This window comes from Harpia harpyja, chromosome 5 (genome assembly GCF_026419915.1).
Source record: "Harpia harpyja isolate bHarHar1 chromosome 5, bHarHar1 primary haplotype, whole genome shotgun sequence".
In the NCBI taxonomy this organism is placed as follows: domain Eukaryota; kingdom Metazoa; phylum Chordata; class Aves; order Accipitriformes; family Accipitridae; genus Harpia; species Harpia harpyja.
In genome coordinates this window covers 74,960,824-74,981,381 of record NC_068944.1, presented here as the reverse complement: position 1 = coordinate 74,981,381, position 20,558 = coordinate 74,960,824, and the positions used below count along the sequence as shown (strand labels likewise).

At 37.0% G+C, this 20,558-nt stretch overlaps 1 protein-coding gene across 1 annotated transcript in view; it reads left to right on the top strand.

Annotated features, from left to right (window-relative positions):
• AGO2 (argonaute RISC catalytic component 2) overlaps positions 1-20,558 on the top strand; it is a 68,793-nt gene that overhangs the window by 34,145 nt on the left and 14,090 nt on the right. Inside the window, exons 7-18 of the mRNA XM_052787697.1 lie at positions 1,141-1,228; positions 2,300-2,447; positions 2,644-2,763; positions 3,121-3,243; positions 5,005-5,138; positions 8,025-8,209; positions 9,904-10,063; positions 12,378-12,468; positions 13,641-13,835; positions 14,947-15,081; positions 16,496-16,597; positions 17,427-17,626. Of these exons, the coding sequence (XP_052643657.1) occupies positions 1,141-1,228; positions 2,300-2,447; positions 2,644-2,763; positions 3,121-3,243; positions 5,005-5,138; positions 8,025-8,209; positions 9,904-10,063; positions 12,378-12,468; positions 13,641-13,835; positions 14,947-15,081; positions 16,496-16,597; positions 17,427-17,626 (1,681 nt within the window). The remainder of the gene's footprint in view (positions 1-1,140; positions 1,229-2,299; positions 2,448-2,643; positions 2,764-3,120; positions 3,244-5,004; positions 5,139-8,024; positions 8,210-9,903; positions 10,064-12,377; positions 12,469-13,640; positions 13,836-14,946; positions 15,082-16,495; positions 16,598-17,426; positions 17,627-20,558) is intronic.

The following is a 20,558-nucleotide window of genomic DNA, read 5'->3' as shown; positions in this document are numbered from 1 at the left end:
TGTACTGGTTGTAAATGTTTTGGAAAAAATAATGGGGCACTGAATTGCTGGCTGCTATTGTCATTTTTTTTCTGTGAGGATTTTCATTCTTCAGATAGAAGAAGTCATCTTAAATTTGCAGCAAAGCTAGTTGTAAATTGAGGTATTGAGGTAACAGTTTATCTTTTAATAAAAATACTGTGATACAGATTTCAGAGGTATCAATGAAAACTTGATATTTATTGAAGGTTTTATAATAGATGGCACTTTGAGCCGTAATAAATGATGTGGAGAGAGTAGTATGTTTGGCAAGTTATTAGTGCCTTTGACAGATAGGGGAAATACACACTCTTATTCAGCAGCAGCCTGAGTTTATATACACGTGCAGGTACATAAGGAATTTTTCTCTACAGCCCCGTCTTTCCTATTCCGAGTCCACATACATCTGTTTCTGCTTGAGCATGAAAGTAATATAAATGAAAATGCTGCATTCAAGCTTGTATTTGTGGGTAATGGTAAATTAGAAACACTTCTTCACAGGTAGCTGTTGTGCTGGTTTGGGGTGGATAATTTGTTCTTCTAGAAGTTACTGGCTTTCAGGTGGGCTTGGCTTTTGTGCCGGTGGGGTTTGCAACAGATGTTTGTCTTCAGGAAGAATAAAGCCCTATGGCCTCATTCCCATGGGCTCCTAGAGGCTGTATGGGTATTTTCCCCCTCTGCTGCCCCAGTTCATTAGTTGAGGGTTGCTTTCAATAGTTGGAGGTCTCACAGACACCGTATGTTTAGACATAAAGTATAAACAAGCTTTTTGTTTCGAGGAGGTTGTGTGCCCTTTTTCTCCTTCCGCCATCCTGGACTTCCTTAGAGGTACAGAATTGGAATTCACTCAATGCGTTCAACTTCATCTGCAAACTCTTGGGGCTTTTGGGTTTCATCTTGTCTCTAAAATTCTTTGTGGAACTTTGGCTGAAGCTCAGGGTTTTTGAATTTTAAGACTATAAATTGTTTTTTTGAGTTCTGTCTGGTATAACCTGTGGTGCTTGGAGAACGTGCTACATAGTGACTACTTTTACTGCATAGTTTAAGGGGCCTTGTGTAGCATTTTAGGGGGCTGACATGTCGATTTGGAAGAATCGGTGATACGTGTTTTCCAATTTTTAGGTCTAAAGGTGGAGATAACACACTGTGGACAAATGAAAAGGAAGTACAGAGTGTGCAATGTCACCAGACGACCAGCAAGTCACCAAACGTAAAGTATTTTGCTTCTTTTTAAGCTTATGTTTAATCTCAGGCTGGAAAAGTATCTTGCCTGCCTTACTGACATAGGAAAAGTTGTCCTGAAAAATGATACTTTCTTTGGTCAACACTTTTAAAATACATCTCAAAGTGTTTTCCCAATTTTGCTGTTCTTTTTGTTCTATTTTTATTCTATAATGAATGTCATGATATTTGAACAAATCACTTTGTTTTAACTCTGTGGGGTTTGGTTAGTTTGTTTGTTTGTTTTTTCATTTACGGATTTCTTCAACATTGGAAGAAAAGGGAGCCCTTTTGGTAGGGTAGTGTTTCCCAGAACTGTTGAGTAGAAAAGTAGTGCCAACTGGGATCAGATTTCTAATCTTATTACCAATCTATTTCTCCTCTGGAAAAAATGTTTATTTTTAATCACTAACCAGAGATTTGCAGATAGCTTGAATATGGAGGTATTCATTCCCATTTTTAAGAAAGTAATATAAGGAACAAAACTGATACCAGCTTTTATACAAGATGATAACTGATCAGTATCTAAATCTGGTATTTAATTGTTTGGGCTTTGTTTCATGCTCTTTCAGTGATGTATTATATTAATGAAAAGACAATATTTGTGCCACCTTGATGTAAGTATATGCAAATGTGTGTGAATATATGGAGATATGCTTGTAATGTACAGACAGAAATGCATTTCTGAAGCAATAATTGGTTTTGCAACTCTTAGAGTAGGCTTACTATTTTCTGTGCGTGGCATATCATAAAATGTAGTACTGCAAGTCTCTCAAATAAGCAGAAAACATTAGTCTTTGTCTCGAAGGCACCCACTCTTAGGAAACTTAAGTTACAGCTTCAGGTATTACCAATGTTAGAGAAATAGCCTTCTGTGGTACTGTTAGAAGACACATGGTAGTGCCAATGGTAGAGTCTTAATTATAGAAGTACATTTACATCATTTCAGCAAGCTAGCTTAAATCATGAGTGAGCTTAACTTGTGCCGAGTGTATTGAGCAAGTGTGGGAAAGTATTCTACATAAAGTAATGGCTTATTTTCATATTTGATTTCCAATAGATTCCCACTTCAGCAGGAGAATGGACAAACAGTTGAATGCACTGTAGCTCAGTATTTTAAGGACAGGCACAAATTAGTTTTACGCTATCCTCACCTTCCATGTTTACAAGTTGGACAGGAGCAGAAACACACATACCTTCCTCTGGAGGCAAGTAAACTTTTAGCTAATACTGTGTTCTGGGAACGGGGTTAGAGGTGAAAAGGCTCAAATGTTGACAAACTGTTTTTTGAGTAGCCAACTTTAGTAACTGAGTAGTGCAGCAACGGGGGGCGGGGGGGGACCACCCAAACCAAAAACCAGTTGCATTGTGTTTTTTAACTTCCTTTGTGCGGGGATATTTTAGGTGTGTAACATAGTGGCAGGACAAAGATGCATAAAGAAACTCACTGACAATCAAACTTCCACTATGATTCGAGCAACTGCCAGATCAGCACCTGACCGTCAAGAAGAGATTAGCAAATTGGTGAGTGTTCTGTTGAAGATGAGTGAAGCATAGTAATGGACTTAATTTTTCTCTTGCCATTAGCAGATACTGAATAGTTTGTGCACTACACACAGGTTACAAGCATGTTTCTATAAGCCTTTCTCCATTAATCAGAGAAATACATTCTCACAAAAGGTTTTCAAGTGGGTTTTTTGGTGCTTTATTTCAAATTTTGAGGCAATTCCATTTAAGTGGAATTAACAGAGGCTCTGGATGTGTGGCATCACCCATATATAAGGGGTATGTGCCCAAATATGGTTTATCCCAGAAAGTTTTAGATCTCATAAAAAGAACTTCTTTTTTCTGCAAGAAATACCTAATTCCTTTTAATTTCAGATGCGGAGTGCCAGTTTTAATACCGACCCTTATGTTCGTGAATTTGGAATAATGGTCAAAGATGAAATGACAGATGTGACCGGCAGAGTTCTACAGCCTCCTTCAATCCTCTATGGAGGCAGGGTATGTTGAACAGATACTGTACAATCTGTGATAGCTTCCATTACCAGCTGTGATAACTTCTGTAATATGGTTGTTTTAAATTAATGATGTTGGATGTAGTGGGATAAAGTCATCACAGGTGTAATGTTTAGAACTTACATGTAAGTTTTGAAAGTCCTTAAATGTACTGGCCATTTTGCATGTCCCTCAATTGTTTCTTTATTTCCAAAAGTAAAGCTAGGTTAAAAGTGCATTTATGTAAACTTCAGAGAAAAATTTGTGTATTTTTCCTTTGCACACTGTTTTATTGTGTATTGCAAGAGGAAACCTGCCAATAGTGGTTTAAATCAATGTGTGTGGAGAAGAACAGAGACAACTTCAATTATTACTGTTCATATTTTCCTCCCTTAACTCTCAAATCTTCCTGAACTTCTGGTTGGTTTTGAGTGTCCTGGGTGGAGCAGCTGTGTTTAGGACAGCTATCTTAAGGTATTATCTTTGTCAACATGTTTTTCTCTAGAGCCATGTCTTCCTGTTGGAGTATTTACTCACAGGTTTTTTCTTTACAATGGCTTTTCAGATGGTCTTTCTGACATAATCTTCCTACTGTCTTTTAAAAAAAGCTTGAGAAAAGGATTTTTCTATCAGTTATATAATGTGTCTTATTTTTATGCAAGATGAAAGCTTTGGTAGCTGGGATAACTTAATTTGTGGAGGCTTCTGATGATATTTCTGTCCCTATGCACAAATCGGGTTGCTACCTCCGTAAACCCGCAATGGGAAAGGTTCTTGCATCTTTTACCTAAAGCTCTTCAGACAAAATTGGGCAGATTAGCTCAAACCTTCCTTCACTGACAGGTTAAGATAACCCAGCTGTCTTTGCCTGATCCTGATTTGGGAGAGTGCTCTCATGGACTGTTCTGGCAGCAGGGGAACAGGGGGAACAAGAGCTTAATGGCAGGTGAATGATGGAAAGTCGGAGTGGGGGAGGTACTGCCTTCAGCAGACACAACTCTGCAAAATAAATTGCCAAATTTGTGTGTGTGTCCTGAAAAATTCCTATAAATCTTAGCTGTTGCTGCTAAATGAGAAGGCAGACATCGTGGTAACTTGTCTAAAACATCTACGGGATACTAATACTTATTAAGGTAATTAACATCACCAGAATTACTTTAGTCATCTTATTATATCCCTTGTCCTCTAAATAACCCATCACAGTAACGTCTGCTTGATGGGAGGAAAAAAAAGTGTTGCGCAGGTCAAAGTTGAATAGCTGATCATCTTTTGTCAGCTTGTTCACATTTTTTCCAGAGTTGTGTGAGTGACATCGAACCACTATTTGCCTCTACTTAGTGATGTGTAAAATACTGATAATACTTAAGTTGCTTTTGGAAAGTTCACTGAGTGGTTGTAAAGTCACTGTAGAAATGTACGTTCTTGTTAACATTACATACCAAGCATGAATCTGACTTACTACCCATATGTAATTTCTCTCTGCTGCTGATTTATACAACCAAAGGAAACTATCAACAATAAAAAAGAATAATATGAGCTTTATTTTTTATGAGCTTTATTTTTCACCTGGCTAGCAAGCTGTCTTGCTACAGTGATAGAATGATGTTTATAAGATAGGATAGATGTTTGAACAGTGGAGAGAAAGACCTGAGAATATAAATAGCCTGCTAGTTGGAGGGAAGTGGAAGCATAACTGATTTTTGTTAGCATGAATCAATTTTTGCATTAGTGTTTTGGTTTTGTGGTTTTTTTTCCTTCCACTTCCAGAATAAAGCAATTGCTACACCAGTTCAGGGAGTCTGGGACATGAGGAATAAACAGTTTCACACTGGAATTGAAATAAAGGTTTGGGCAATCGCGTGCTTTGCTCCCCAGCGCCAATGCACTGAAGTTCATCTGAAGTAAGTGTGTTTCATAAAATGGTGATTTTATTATTTATTATGTATGGAAATAACATAATTTCATTTATTTATTTATTTAGAATGTATATTTCGTTGTTTAACATATGGCAGTACATCTTTAACAATGCTTTTGAAGTTCTGTCTCTGTGTTTTGAATGATGCCAATATGATTTCAACACTACCATCGTGAAATCCTCCAAATCAGGCTTACCAAAAGCGTTTTATGCTATATGGCAGGTTTCTGACCAGTGAGGCCTTAGGACAGAGTTTAAGATGACTGAAATGAGGTAATTGATGGGTGTTTATCACTGTTTGTCAAGAGTGAAAGCTAACATGTATGTCATCTTAGGTTCTTTTCCTCGTTACACAATAGATTTATTTGTGCAGAACTTATTGAAAAGGAAAATTTAAAAAAGCAATCCAACTTTTGTCTAAAACTTTCTACCCTCTGGAGTTACCATCATGTGCAAGTTGCTGTATTTGCAAGATAAATAGGGCTAGTTGTTTTGTTGACTTTGAGCATTTGAATGAAACTTTCAAATTTGGATGGAACATGATTGTTGAAAAGACTATTGTTGAAAGTGATATCTATCATTCTCAGATCAGGGAAAGTGTGCATGCTTGTGTAGATGGATTGTCTTAATTCCTTTTTTTGCACGCATTTGCTTTCCCTTCATGCATGGGCAAGTGCAGCTCTTACAGCTGCCCTAGCAGGTCACTCAGCTGCCCTTTGTAAGGTGAATGCAAGACAGAAATTTTTCATAGTAATGGTATTGCCATAACAGTGTTCCTTTAGATAATTTGCCAAATAGCTCGGGAATTTTTCCCTAACAAGTTGTGAGTGAACAGTGGGAGTCTTGTCTTTTGCTTTTCTTCCCATTGTGTAAGGCTAGGGGCTTGTTCTTTCCAGGTACATGGCAGGAACTACGCTGCCAGAGAATTTTCCCTTCCACACTGTTGCTTCTAGTGGAAATGCTGCATAGGAGAAGTTAGTCAGTTTTGAGAGAGAGGCAGAAGTCTTCAACATAATGAGCCAAAATAATATTGTTTGATGGCTTAGAGTTTCTCCTTACTGTGAAAGGAGATTCCTTCATACTAGGAATATGGCTGCATCCAGTTGAATCTTGTTGCCTCTTGTTACATCTTGTTGAGCAAGTTGGAACTTGGCTACTGTAGATCAGTCAGAGTAAACACCTTCAAAATCCCTAAAAGTCTTCAAAATCATCCTGCTTTACCTCTCCAGAACAGGGAGAGAAACTTTCCTCTTAGACACCACACTTAGAGATGGACTTCTAAAGGCTCAAAACCTCTGCAGTTTTAGACTTGCATGTTCTGCCACTGACTCTTTCTACTTACAGTGGTGAGTGCCTGTTTTGCCAGGGAAAATGCTTAATGTGCCTATATTCTGCAAGAAGCCACAAGCTGCAGGTCTGAAGCTCACAGACTGTTATGATTCATAAAAGTTAACAATAGGTTTGGAAGAAACTAAATCTTCACACCCTCTCAGTGGGTAAGACTCTATTATCTGGCACCCTTTGAAGACAAGCAACTTTTTAGACACCTATGGGGGCATCCACTCCAAAATAACAAAAGGGGCTTTGTCAGCATTTATGTCAGTTAGGCATTGCTACCTGGAATCATGTTTACTGTGCTGGTCATGAAACCAAGTGCCAAAGAAGAAAGAAGGACACCTCTGGGTGCATCTGCACTAGTCTTTTAGTTTGGATCAGGAGTGCATATTTGAAGTGATGCTCCTTGATGGTCACCGATTGCCATACCATGTTCTGCATCAAGGAGCAGTCTGTACAATGTGGATTTTTTTTTTTTCCCCCTAAAACTGGACTAGAGGATGTGCTTCGGCCAATAATGGACATTCAGCCCACCCCACCAGACTACAGCCACTCTTGACAAAAAAATCCCAGAAACACATGTAGTGTGGATGTTGGTCCCTTCCGCACCAAGTACTCTGCTCTACAGGTGTTGTGGTTTAACCCCAGCTGGCAATTAAGCACCATGGAGCTGCTTGCTCACTCCCCAACCCCCCCCAGTGGGATGGGGAGATAATCGGGGGGGGGGAAGTAAAACTCGTGGGTTAAGATAAAGACAGTTTAATAGGACAGAAAAGGAAGGGAATTACTACTACTAGAATATACAAAACAAGGGATGTACAATACAGTTGTTCACCACCTGCTGACTGATGCCCAGTTGATCCCTGAGCTGCAGTACCCCCAGCCAACTTCCCCCAGTTTATATACTGGGCATGACATAATATGGTATGGAGTAGCCCTCTGGGTCGTTAGTATCAGCTGTCCCTGCCCTGTCTCCTAGTTTCTTTTGCACTCCCAGCCTCCACTGGCAGGGCAGTATAGAAAGCTGAAAAGTCCTTGATTTAGTATAAACACTGCTTAGCAACACCTAAAACATCAGTGTGTTATCAACATTATTCTCATCCTAAATCCAAAACACAGCACTATACCAGCTCCTAAGAAGAAAATTAACTGTATTCCAACTGAAACCAGGACAATAAGTCTGCACTGTGACACCACATGGAAGTATGGTAGAGCGGGCTATCCAAAATATCATCATTGCAGTGTTTTTGCAAAAAGTAGCTTATACTGTATCTTGTAGAAATATCAAATAAGGTGGAATTTGCTTTGGAAATGAAGTTTTTAGTAATGGTGTTATTTATACAGTGTATTTCCTCATCTTCCCATCTTCCTTCAGTGACTACATAGGCGCAGTCAATTCAAGATGCATTTGGGGTAAATTCCTAGGTTTTTGGACAGTGCAACTCTGCAAGTTTAACAGGATTGTTACGTTAAAAATTAGAACGAAAATCAAGGTGGATTTTGCTACGTGAGAATCTAATCTATTTGCATCCTTTAGGTCCTTTACAGAACAACTGAGGAAAATTTCCAGAGATGCAGGAATGCCAATCCAGGGGCAGCCGTGCTTCTGTAAATATGCGCAGGGAGCTGACAGTGTGGAGCCCATGTTCAGACATCTCAAGAACACTTACACTGGGCTGCAGCTTGTTGTAGTAATTTTGCCAGGAAAAACGCCAGTCTATGGTCAGTAAGTGCAAATCATGAGCATGTGTGTTTCAGTCACAATTTCATGTGTTTTTTGTGAAGTATCTGAATGAGAGAAGTTTGATTCTGGTTTAACTATATAAGTTCCATTTAGGAAATGGGCTATAAATTATTTTATTCTTCTTCTTGTGCTGCGTGATGTTTTATATTCTTTTTATTATTTTTGTCTATGCTTTTAATTTGCTTTTCCACATTCTTCCTGTTGGTTGCATTTGAGATGCAGTTTGTGAGTGAGAAAGCTAAATCAGGGCTTTTGTGAAATTGATGAAATTGATATGCAGTGGATTAAAATGTTCTTACTGTAATTTATGTGCTAAAAACTCCAAGTGATTGAAGAAGTAATGACCTCAAGAACCATGTAACCATGCATTTTGGTTCTAACTAGCTCTTCCTATAGGCAAGACTGTTCATTTTCCTATCCTGCCTTCCTCCTCTTTTCACTTACCTTGCCTAATTGCAGCACCAGCCACTGTTTTTCTCCCATAGCTTCGTGGACTCTCTTCTCTAGTGGCTCAGATCTACCAAGCAGCTGCAGATTTGTTTTATCCCATCCCTCACTCTCACCAATTTAATACAGCAGAAAATAATTTCCTAACTTTCTCTTCCCCAAATTATCTCCTATAAGATAAAAAGAGAGATTAAAAAAGGAATCTTAACAAAATAGTACCTTTTTTCCCCCCTTGAATTCAGCCTTGCAAAGGAAGTGGCTCGTCTCTAATTTGTTCAGTAGAAATTCAGTGCAAAATGACATTTTCACTTTCCTGCTTGGCATTAAAAGGGGACTCTTTACTTAACCACTGAGAGGATGTGGTACCACTCTCATCTGCTTTCCTTGTCATTATCTTTAATTATAGTTCTTTCTACCCCCTCTAATCATCTCTCTTTATTTTCTCCCTGCGCTCTTCCATACTCTTGTCTTGTCTTTTCTCCTCTTCTCACTCTGCTCCTCAAAAAGCCCCTTTCCCTCTCCTGTTACCAAAGGGGGGGTTTCATCTTCTCTGACCCTGTCTTGGAGCCTAAATTTCTTCTCTTCCTGAGTGTAAGAGTATGGGTCTCTTCAAGCCTTTAAGTCTCAATTTCGTTGGTAACAATAGGATTTGTTTTAACCTTTTGAATAGTACAGGTCTTAACGAGTTTGTTTTGGAGTTTTTATGGGCCATCCTTTGCTAAACTGGCCGCTTTTTATGCAAGTGATTAACTTGCAGTGATGGACTGATAAACTGGTTGGCTGAATATTACTCAACACATTACTATTAAGTTTGTGTTACTAGTCCAGTGTTTAATAATGAAACAAAAGCTCATCACCCTAATATTATCCACATTACCTACTTTATTAGCCAAAAGTTTTTCCATGCTGATGATAAAACACTAATTCTAAAATTACAATTAGTGTAATTTTTAAAAAAAAAATCTTTGTTAAAATAAGGCAACAGTGCCTTTAGTTACATTTAGGACCCAGTTACTGCGCAGTTGGTAGGTGGAACAGTACAGAACTGGGAGGAGGTTAATTGGAGGCTGGAGTTGGGCTTGGGCTTTAGGTTTTTTCTTGTTTCTTTAAGCTTAATGACCACTCTGCTAAAACTCTTAAGTGTAGTTAATTGTCACTGAATTAATGTCGCCTACATTGTTTGATTTGCAATATGCAAATATTTTGTTTTTTCTTTGTTTTGCAGCGGAAGTGAAGCGTGTTGGTGACACTGTGCTGGGAATGGCTACACAGTGTGTTCAGATGAAAAATGTGCAAAGAACAACACCGCAAACTCTGTCTAACCTTTGCTTAAAAATAAATGTCAAATTAGGAGGCGTAAATAATATTTTACTGCCACAGGGAAGGTAAGCCATCTTTCAGAGAGGAAGAGGGTATTGTATTGTAAAGAGAATGTGTGTCATATTAAGATAACTCGGTGCTTTTATTTGTAGTCATAGCATGGTAGTATAAGCGACTCTTCAGATGAACTATCTTTTGGCTTCTAATAGATAGTCCTGCAAGTTAAGTTACAAAGACTGGAGAGGAATACTTGTTCCAGTTGAAATTTATGATAAAAATACTGTTATTGCAATCTGACCATTGAAGTATACAACTTTCATTTGAATGAAAAGTTTAAAATACTTTATTTGCTTGAGAATTTTCAGAAACAAGTAGAGACCATCTTGAATAGTAGTGCCTTTTCCTTTCTCATTTGTGGTCAAGATTCTTCATTTTGTTGAGGGTATGTCTTAACTTACACAGGCATTTAAAAAACCAAAAGCTGGGAGCAGAAAACTCTTAATTGGTTTCCAGATCCAGTTTACCTTGCAATTTCTTATTAGTATTACATTGATAAGTCTTAGTTATACTGTGACTGTATTCTGTCAAGTTACTTTGATACTGTTGAGTTCTGTATCTGACATGTCACTGAAGTCCTGCATATAGGTAAATGGGAGTGAAATAAGTATCTTGTTATTTGTAAAAAAGGAGAGACCCTGCTGTAAAAGACTAAATTTGGTTTGCATATCATCTTAAAACAAATGTTCTTAAATTGAAACTTTTCATGAATTTTATTGACAAATCAGTGACAAGAAATTCTAATCGAAGAACAAACAAAATACAGCTTGTTTTGTCTACCTGTGCAGGCTAGAGAAGGCTAGCATAAAGATATATAAAGTTACTTTAATCAAAATGAACAACTAGGTTTCTAAGTCACTAAAAAGATGGTGTATTTACAATCATTGCTTTTCAAGTTGCGGAGAGAGCTCAGGGAATAACCTGCTACATCGTTCTTGGGAGCCTGTTTCAAAGATGTCAACATTCTGTTTTGCACAGATAAGGAAATTTTCACTTTTGTATTTAGGCTAGTCAGAAGGCAGGTGCTGAAAAATAATCCAGCAAGTACTTAGGGAGGGAAAAAAAGAACACGTTATCAGAAGGGATATATATTTTGTCTATCTTGTTAAATTCTGTTTATTGAACTAAATATACCCAGCCTGGGTAATGTGCTTGTTGGAGACTCCTATTAAAGCAACTAAAAAATCATTGTATTAGAGCATGCATTTCAAAAAGGCACAGCGTTTTTTTGTTGTTGTTTTTTTGGTTTTGTTTTTTTTTTTTCAAAAAGGAGTTTAAGATACTGCTGTGGAAACAAAACAAACACACACACCATATAAGTAGTTATATGCTGGATTCATAAACATAAAGTCTCTGTTAAGTGGCATGTGTTGACAACAATGTGGCCAGAAAGTTGAATTCTGCTCATTATACCAATAAACTATGCATCCATGAAAATGGAGTTAAGGGGTGGAAAAATATGGCACAACGACACACACCTAGGTGTTCTGGAAAAGTGCAGGTTTGGGGTATTTAAAACAGAACTCTTTAATTATTTTTTTCTGTTGGTTGAGGGGATGGGAATAGAACAGCTTTTTATTTGTATGATTGCATTGTAAGTTACATTGTTATAATTATCTTCAAATTCCTTTTCAGAGAAGGTCTGAAAACAGCTGAATCTGTCTACGTAACCATTCCCCCCCACACCCACATAAACACCAAAAAATTCTGATGGCCTAAGATTTCCTATTTAAAATTGTTTTATTGAGTAATAGAGTTGAAGCTTAAAACTTCCAATGTAGTGTTCTGGTGTTCCACTCTTGATGCAGTGGATCAATATCTTAACTTAAAGGTTTGTTTAAAACTTTGAAGCATAGTTTAAAAAAAAAAAAACCAAACCTATGATAGCCACAATTTTTGTATTTCCTTACCAACGCTAGTTTTTTGTTCAGAAATGAAATTGTAGCATCTGTATATGAGCACGGTCGTTTAATTTTCTCAGGTGCCATTTGTTGCTAAGGAATCAACTGTTATTCTTTTCTATGGTTTAATTAATAAAGGCTGCAATTCTCCAAGTTAAAAAAAAAAAAAGCTTGGTTTTTTTTACTCACTTTTAATGAAAAGCAACAATTACTTATGCTTTAAAAATATGCCTAAGTATTTAGTATGAGAACCCTAATCAGAACTTCTAATTACTGTCACAGTACGAGTGACCAACTCTGATCAAGTGCAAATTGTTGACTAATTTACTGCAAGAGCATAGAGTGCTATTTACTTGAGTTATAATGCACTTTATTAAGCGTAAGCCTTGCTGCTTTTACAAACTTGCTTTCTCTTTATCAGACCACCAGTATTTCAACAGCCTGTCATATTCCTTGGTGCAGATGTAACTCATCCGCCAGCTGGAGATGGAAAAAAACCTTCCATTGCTGCAGTAAGTAAATTGTATAATGATCTTTAACCCCTGCTCTCTCCTGCTGCTCAACTCTAATGCATTTTATTACTTTCAATTCTTTTGTGGTCCATTTCTCCTGATTGCCTAATTATAATATTATTATAATAATTTTTGTGCAGGAATCTAATGAAACTTTGGAGAGCTTGCTCTGATGCTAATTACTTAAATGTGTGTATTAGCTTGTAAAATGTCGAAGCTGCTAATAATACACAGAGGAGCTCTTCTATTAGCTGATATTTGTCAGCAACCTGTAATGAGCTGGTGCATGTTTAAATCTGCTTTTTCAGCAGTTAAAAATGGTAAGAATCTATCCGTTACTGATAGGGAACTAAGCTAGCTCAGTTGTGGTTTTGGGGGATTCAAGCTTCCTGACAACATAAAATGCAGTAATCTCTTGGAAATGCACTCCTTAAATACAGGGAATGGCCTTTGACTTGCGTTATGTCAAACACCTCTAATGGCTGCTCTGGCTTATTTAATAATGAAGATCTTTGGTGACAGTATGTTCAGTATCTTAGCCTGTGGTGCTAAATAAACAAATACCTGTTTTAAAGTGTTACACACGTGTGTCCAGGGAAGACCAGGTGGAGATGTGCTTAGTTGTGATATTTGACATATGGAATTCTGATTTTTCTGTTTGTTTGTCTGATTATTTTTTTAAGTCCTATGCCACTTTTACAATATATGAATTTTGATGTTTCATAAACAGAAAAATCCCTTCCCTTGGCGAGCAGTGTCTCTTTGGTGTGGATATTTCTGTGGTGCCTCACCATTTCAATTTTATGGATTCATCCACAGTGTGCCAGAGAGGGACTTGGTCTTCAAGAGTTCAAATTCCTATGCTCCAGTCCTAACTAAATCTATGGTTTTATGGTATTACTGCTCCAAATTGTATTTGGTTTTTAACTGTATGTAGGTACAAATAGGAAATTAGTCTTTTAAAATAAGTTTTCTCTTTAAGCAGGGTATGTTGCCACAAGTAGACTAAACTCAAAGGTCTTCCAAGCACTTTATGATTTTGACTACATCTTTGCTAGGTCAACCCTTTAGTTTACACAATACTGTTAAAAAGATAGTGCAGTTATCTCGATGAAATACCTTTATTAAAGTGCTTTTAAGGTTGGTTTGATACTAAGCATTTTTTTCAACAGGTTGTAGGAAGTATGGATGCTCATCCTAATCGATACTGTGCCACTGTTCGAGTCCAGCAGCACCGCCAAGAAATCATCCAAGATTTGGCTGCCATGGTCAGGGAGTTGCTTATTCAGTTCTACAAATCAACTAGATTTAAACCAACTCGTATAATCTTCTACAGAGACGGTGTTTCTGAGGGGCAGTTTCAACAGGTTATATTTTTCTTTTTGAGATTTTAATTATGTAGTTTTCTGGTAGTAATGTAGTTTTATGTAGTCGGAATTATGAAAAGAAGTATACCCTCAACAAATTTGTTAGATTAGAACCAAGCAGAGCAGGAAAAGTGTTTTCATATTTAATACTTTTCCCCTTTAAAATATTCCCTTTGCAAAATTATAAAGTATAGTTTTAACACCTGAGTATGTTCAACATCTGTGACCAATTCAAGATAAATTAGTCAAACTGTATCCCATAGAACTTGGACAATAAAGAAAAACTAAGTGTAAGCTAATTTTCCTGCTTTTTTTAACCAGGATTAATAAATGCTGTTTTTTCACACTGTCACTTTGAATTCATTCCAGATAAAATTCAATAAATACTTTCTTGTATTTATTTTGTTTGCTTACAAGTACTATATTTTATGAAATATTTTTCTATATATTTTAAAGATACTTACATATACTTTCCAGTATTATTATATGTAAGTTAAGACACAGAATTTAGTCAACTTCTCAGAATCCAAGGGGAAGGGAGTAAAGGTCACTTAGTAAACTTGAATTAATAAAATAATCTTTGTATGAACTTTTGATATTTTTTCCCATTTATCACTGTTTTTCACTGAATTTTTAATTTATAATTAACCCACATCCTAAATCATTGCTTTTTGGTTTATTGCACTTCCCTCTCTCTGTTTTTATTGATGCCTGTAGTCCTGCATGAGACTTCACAAAGCTGGGAAAGAGCATGCAGTTGAGCAATTCTGGATTTTATCCCTTGTACTAGTTTGAAAAATAATTAGGCTGTTGTATATTCAACAGCCTAATTAAATGTTCATTTGTATTTGACAGTTAAAAAGACTTTGACATACAGCTTATTAGTCCAAGCCTCATGCTTGGAGCTGAACAAATATGGAACCAGCTCTTGCCTGGCTCGGGAAACTGGTGATCTAATTTGTTCTCATTAAGTGAAGAAATTAAGGTTTGATCGTGCATGCTTTGACATCTCGTTATTCTTGACAATGCAAGAAGGAACGTGATAGCTATCTTACAGGTTACTCTTATTTATCTTTCATACTTATCATACATCTTTATGTTTATGATTCAGGTTCTCCATCATGAATTGCTGGCTATCAGAGAAGCATGCATTAAACTAGAAAAGGATTACCAGCCTGGAATTACATTTATAGTTGTGCAGAAAAGGCATCACACCAGACTCTTCTGTACAGATAAAAATGAACGGGTATGTTCTAGTTGTGACTAGCAAGTATCTAGCAGGCAGCCAAGTTACCTGTTACTTACTGCTTATTTAAGCAGTAAGTCGTCTTTGAAGAACTACATAACATAGTGGGTGAGATCTTTCTGCCTGGAAAGGAAAACCTTCATTTTCTGTCCCATATAATAAACTGGCAAGAAGCTTTTATGAAACGTCAGCAGGATGTGCCTTTCAACGAGTCTGTCCATCCTTTTTTAAGTTCATCAAAGTTTTCAGGTTTCTTCTCAGTTTTTTTTACTGTCTCAAGATCCTCAAGGGTTGAGATTGATGTGAGTAGTGTAGGGTTTATAATGTAGATGTCTACATCTGGAACAGTTACCTCAGGCACTCTTCGTTGTAAATGGAGATCTGTTTAGTATTCCGAACACACTTTAAGACACCTTTCATCTGATCCTAGTGCTAGGAAGTTCACTAGTTTGGTTGCCATTGACTACAGAGTGACTCTTGGGTTACCAGCTGAGATGTAGATGTCTGCACAGTAGACACTGAAATTGTTAGGTAAGGTGAACCCTACACTTCAAGAATACTTTATTTTCTGTTAACACCACCTTTAAGTTATCTTAGGTGTCTAGTGTCTTAGGTGGAGTTCGGTTTGGGCATATCAGATGTCACAACACATTATTTATAGTACTGAACATCTCGAGTTGTTTATGAGTGTTTCATAGTTGTTATTGTATGTATGTGAAGTACATGTAGAAATATTTGATCCACGTTTCTGGGTGGAGAGGAGACTCCCCAAATCTAGGATGGAGTCATTGCTGTAAATGAAGAGTTCCTAACCTCTGTTCACAGACAGGGTTTTTCATGTTCTTTTTCCTTCTGTCAGGCTTCTCTGTATGAGCATTTGAAGCCCACTAGGTTTCAAGGTAATAATTAATGACTTCTAATGCTGACAGGAAGGTGGTTTTCATATTGATAACATGGTATGATTACAGTTGCTAAATTGCTTTAAAGTAAAGAGTATTTTTAAGTTCTGCTTTGACGTAAAGTGTTCTTGAGGGAAGAGGAGGCCTGTCTTACAACTATGGATTGTCCTCTTTCACGTGTAAGCAAGAAAAGTTATAGAGGAATAACCTGCCCTGGAATGGGAAGGTGAAAAGAATTTGACAAATCAGTTGCAGGAAATTCTTTTTACATTAATCAGAAAAGCTAATCTTTGTAGGTAACTTCTAAGAAAATTTTGTAGCTTGTCTTTTTTTCCTCCATTGTAAAGATGCTCCAGATTTTCAGTTTTAACAAAATTTCAGTTTTGCTCATTCTTTCTTGACTTACTGCTTCTTACAGATATTTTTTTTTCTTGTGTTTTTTTCCTTTCTATACAGCTGAAAAGAAAAAAAACTTTGTGTGTGCCTTACTATATATGCATTTTCTGTTCACACAGGTTGGAAAAAGTGGAAACATTCCAGCTGGTACCACAGTGGACACAAAAATCACCCATCCATCAGAGTTTGACTTTTACCTGTGTAGTCATGCTGGTATTCAGGTACAGCATTTTGTGTGGGATGGTAACTTTCAAAGATAACACTGGCTGTTGGTATGTCCCCGCATTCTTTGCCCAGGAGACAAATGGTACAAGTTCCATCTATGTATTTTGGCTTTTCATCTGTGCCATCCACAGTGCTCTTCTGTTGTTAAAGTCTAAAAGAAATAATGAAACTAAGCGGTTACGAAGCACACCCTGGGCGTTCAGTTTATTGTGCTTCTCTCCTGTCTATGTACTGCTTTGGATGGTAGCAAGGTAGTTGGACTATTTTACATAGCTGCCTCTTGCATTAAATTCTCTTGAAACGTGCATCCAGTTCCTAGGAAACAACAAATAAATTTAGGTAGCACTATTGTAGTTCCACATTTCCTTGTGATTTCTTCTTCCCAGTCAGAAACAGAAGCTATTAAACAACAACAGTACTGAAAGTCAAAATTTAATATTCTCAAAAAAAGCATATTCAACAGGGGCACAAGTTAGATTTGCTGTTAGCTATTAATGTTTTGCCTAAAGCTACTTTATATGATGGCTTTTGGTCAGATCTAAGTTTCACAAGATGAAAGTGCTTTTCAATAAGATCATTTAATTTCAGTAAGTGGGATGAAATTCTAGAAAATGCAATCCTATCCAAAAATGCAAAGGGATTAGTTATATGGGGAGCAAGGAGGGAGGTTGTTTGCCTTTTTAAAGGAAAAATTTGCTGAAGTATGTAGAATTGCTCACATGTGATTTCTGAGGAAGCATCCGGTTATACTACAGTTCACCTGCAGAGGTGGAAATTCAAAGACATATTTTTGAAATGCTGACGTCCTGTGTGATCTGCCTTCAGGGAACAAGCAGACCTTCTCATTACCATGTCCTCTGGGATGACAATCGTTTCTCTTCAGATGAACTGCAGATTCTTACCTACCAGCTGTGTCATACATATGTACGCTGTACTCGTTCTGTTTCCATCCCAGCACCAGCATATTACGCGCACCTGGTTGCCTTCAGAGCCAGGTATCATCTGGTGGATAAAGAACACGATAGGTGAGTTGCATAGTTTTGAGTTGTTACAGAATTTGAAAGAAAGCAAGAAGGAAGTAGGCTTGTTAATTCTGAGGTCAGTAGTACCCTCAGTTAGCAGTTTGAGGGTAAATTTGGTCTTACCACTGAATTATATTGTGGAAAAAACCAGAAAATGTTCCTGTATGCTTCTGTCCTTTTTTTTTCTGTTTCAGAACTTCAGTGGTGTTTTAAGGATAATTAACTTTTGACTGTTCTGTTCAGAAGAAATGAATGATATGAAAACATTATATGCAAGGAGAGGCAGATTAAATAGGGTTTCTCTTCCTCCCCAACTTCTTTTTTTTTTTTCTTTTTTTTCTTCCCCCCTGCCCCCCCAACCTCCCTTCTCTTTCAGTGCTGAAGGAAGCCACACTTCCGGTCAGAGTAATGGCAGAGATCATCAAGCACTTGCTAAAGCAGTTCAAGTTCATCAGGACACATTGCGCACTATGTACTTTGCTTGACATGTTTTAATGTTTAGCAACTCAGTACAATACAGAGTTGGATTCACATGAGACCAGCTGCACTTAGACCAACAGTTGCCCAAGCTACAGTGACAGCCAGCAATGAGTGATGCATCTTGATTTTTTTCTTTCCCATTTGCAAGAAAGCCTTCCGTCCAGAATTTCAGACTTGATTATGAACTGCATTCTTGTACCAACCCCCACTATTGTTGGAAATGTGGTTTGCCAAAAATCTCTAAGCTGCTTGGTATAAAACAGACCCATATTTTATAATTAAATCAAGAGCTGTGATCTCAGGGCTTAGGGAAAAAAAAAATCCACGACAACCCAACCCACAAAACTCCTCATTCAGTTTGCTATTCGTTGAATTGCTTTTAATAAATTGGAAAGATCTACTAATACTAAAGTTTGATGGGCTAAAATGCTGTGAATTAGCTTTTAATACAAAGGAAAGCAAAGCATTTTTTGACTGTTTATGAAGCCTTGATTATTCTAGATGCATTTACAAAATTCTTATTTTCAAAAGAATGACAAAATTCTGGTTTTCAACTGTCTTACAAAGATTATTCTCTGTGTGTCTAAGGGCAAATGTATTTTCTGAAGCTTGTTCTTGAATGTTTTTTATTGTGCTGCATTTGAAAATGTTTTTCATAGACTAAAGAATTTTAAGAGAATGAACTTGTACCTAAGCTTTTAATAGGTCCAGTTAGATTGGCAAAAGAAAATGTGCCATTTAAAAATTGTAAAGAATTTTTTTTAAATCATACTGACAGCTAACTTTAGAATTTGTCATACAGGACTGTGACACTTACTTTCCAAAGTCTCTAAAGAATACGGGTCTGTGGTGATAAATACAGTACAATCCTTTTTCACTGTTTGAGTTAATGTAAGTTTTATATATGTTTCACAGTATTAATGTGATAGACTAGATGCTATTATTTATTTTTATTTACTAAGGAGTGCTCATTATACTTCTGTTAACATATCAAGAATGCTTTGGATTTAGAAATTAAAACCTTATTGTGGGGACATTACTATTCAAATGCAAAAATATGCAACTGACTTTGTGACAGTTCAGAGATACATACAGTGTATATTGTATAGCTTGCAGTTTGTAGAAAGGCTTTTTAAGCGTGCACACAACATAGCAGGTTTTACCTGTGCAGTTCAGAGACGCACACAAGACCAACATTCTACGTTAGTTCAAGCACAAAACAATTGTATTTTATTTATATGTTGAATATTGGTGAAGCAGGAGCTCTAATAGAGGAGAGTGGCTCGCTGTTTGTAATTTAGACAAAAGTCAGAGAATCTATGCAGTAAAGATAAATCTTAGGAAACTGAAGTTTACTTATGAAGGGAGGTGAAACTCTCTTCATTATGCATATGGTCCATAGTAAATGTGAGAGTTTTGCCATTCTCTTAGGAGAAGCATTAATTAAGACTGATAATTATTAGACAAACGCTTCTGTTAGTTTGCACACTGGGTTCATAAATAACCATAATACATATGTAAACCATTGCACTAATTATGATGCCACAAGCAGGTTTAGAAGAAAATGGAAAAAGCCCAGGAAATTTGTTTATGCTGACTTGGTTTTGTTTATTTTTTCATAGGATAACTGAAATAACATGCTAAGAGGCAGGTTTTAAGAATTTCATTCTCTTCCACTGATTTTTTGCTTTGTCTTTTCCCTTTTCTCTTAGCAGATGCTCAGTCACTGTTTTGAATATATTTACCTCTAGCCACAGAGATGGGCGAGTAGCTTTAACCAATACAGAGGTCTGTGCCATATAGAGGATAGACGATAACCGGTTGCTGTTGAATAAGCTAGAAAGTGCCCAACCTTTGCTGCATCAAGAGTTTTAGGTACATAACTTTGTGCAAGTTCAGATCTTCACCTTGTAGCAGTGTGTTGGTTGTCAGTGTTGTTTAGGTGAAATAACAATGTAAAACCTATTAATACATTAATTGTATTTGTATTATTCTAGTTCGGTGATTAGGCTGCTGGGTCAGATTTTCCTTCTTGGTCACAGTTACGTAAATCCAGATTTTAGATTATGCTGGTATAACAGAAAGCAAATTCCAGGTTGCATTGTCTGCCTTTCTGTGTTCCAGCCAGGTTGTATATACATTCCCTAAAGTACCACTAAACTGCAAAACCTTTCCATGATGGGTATGTTGCACTTCTCTGTGTGTTTGCTTGAGAGGTTTCATATTTCAGTGAAGATTTTAATTTGGCAGAGTATTCCATAAGAAATATTTTTTTATGTGAATTATTCTTAACAAATGGGAAAAAGATCACCCATTTTCAGATGCCATTTAGTTTATTTGCCATTCGTTATGCAGAGACTTCTTGGATGTGAAATTCATCCTCCTGTTTCCTCTCTGTGCAGATCTGGAATAAATTACTTACACAGGTGGTCATACAGGGCGAGGAGGGCGGAAT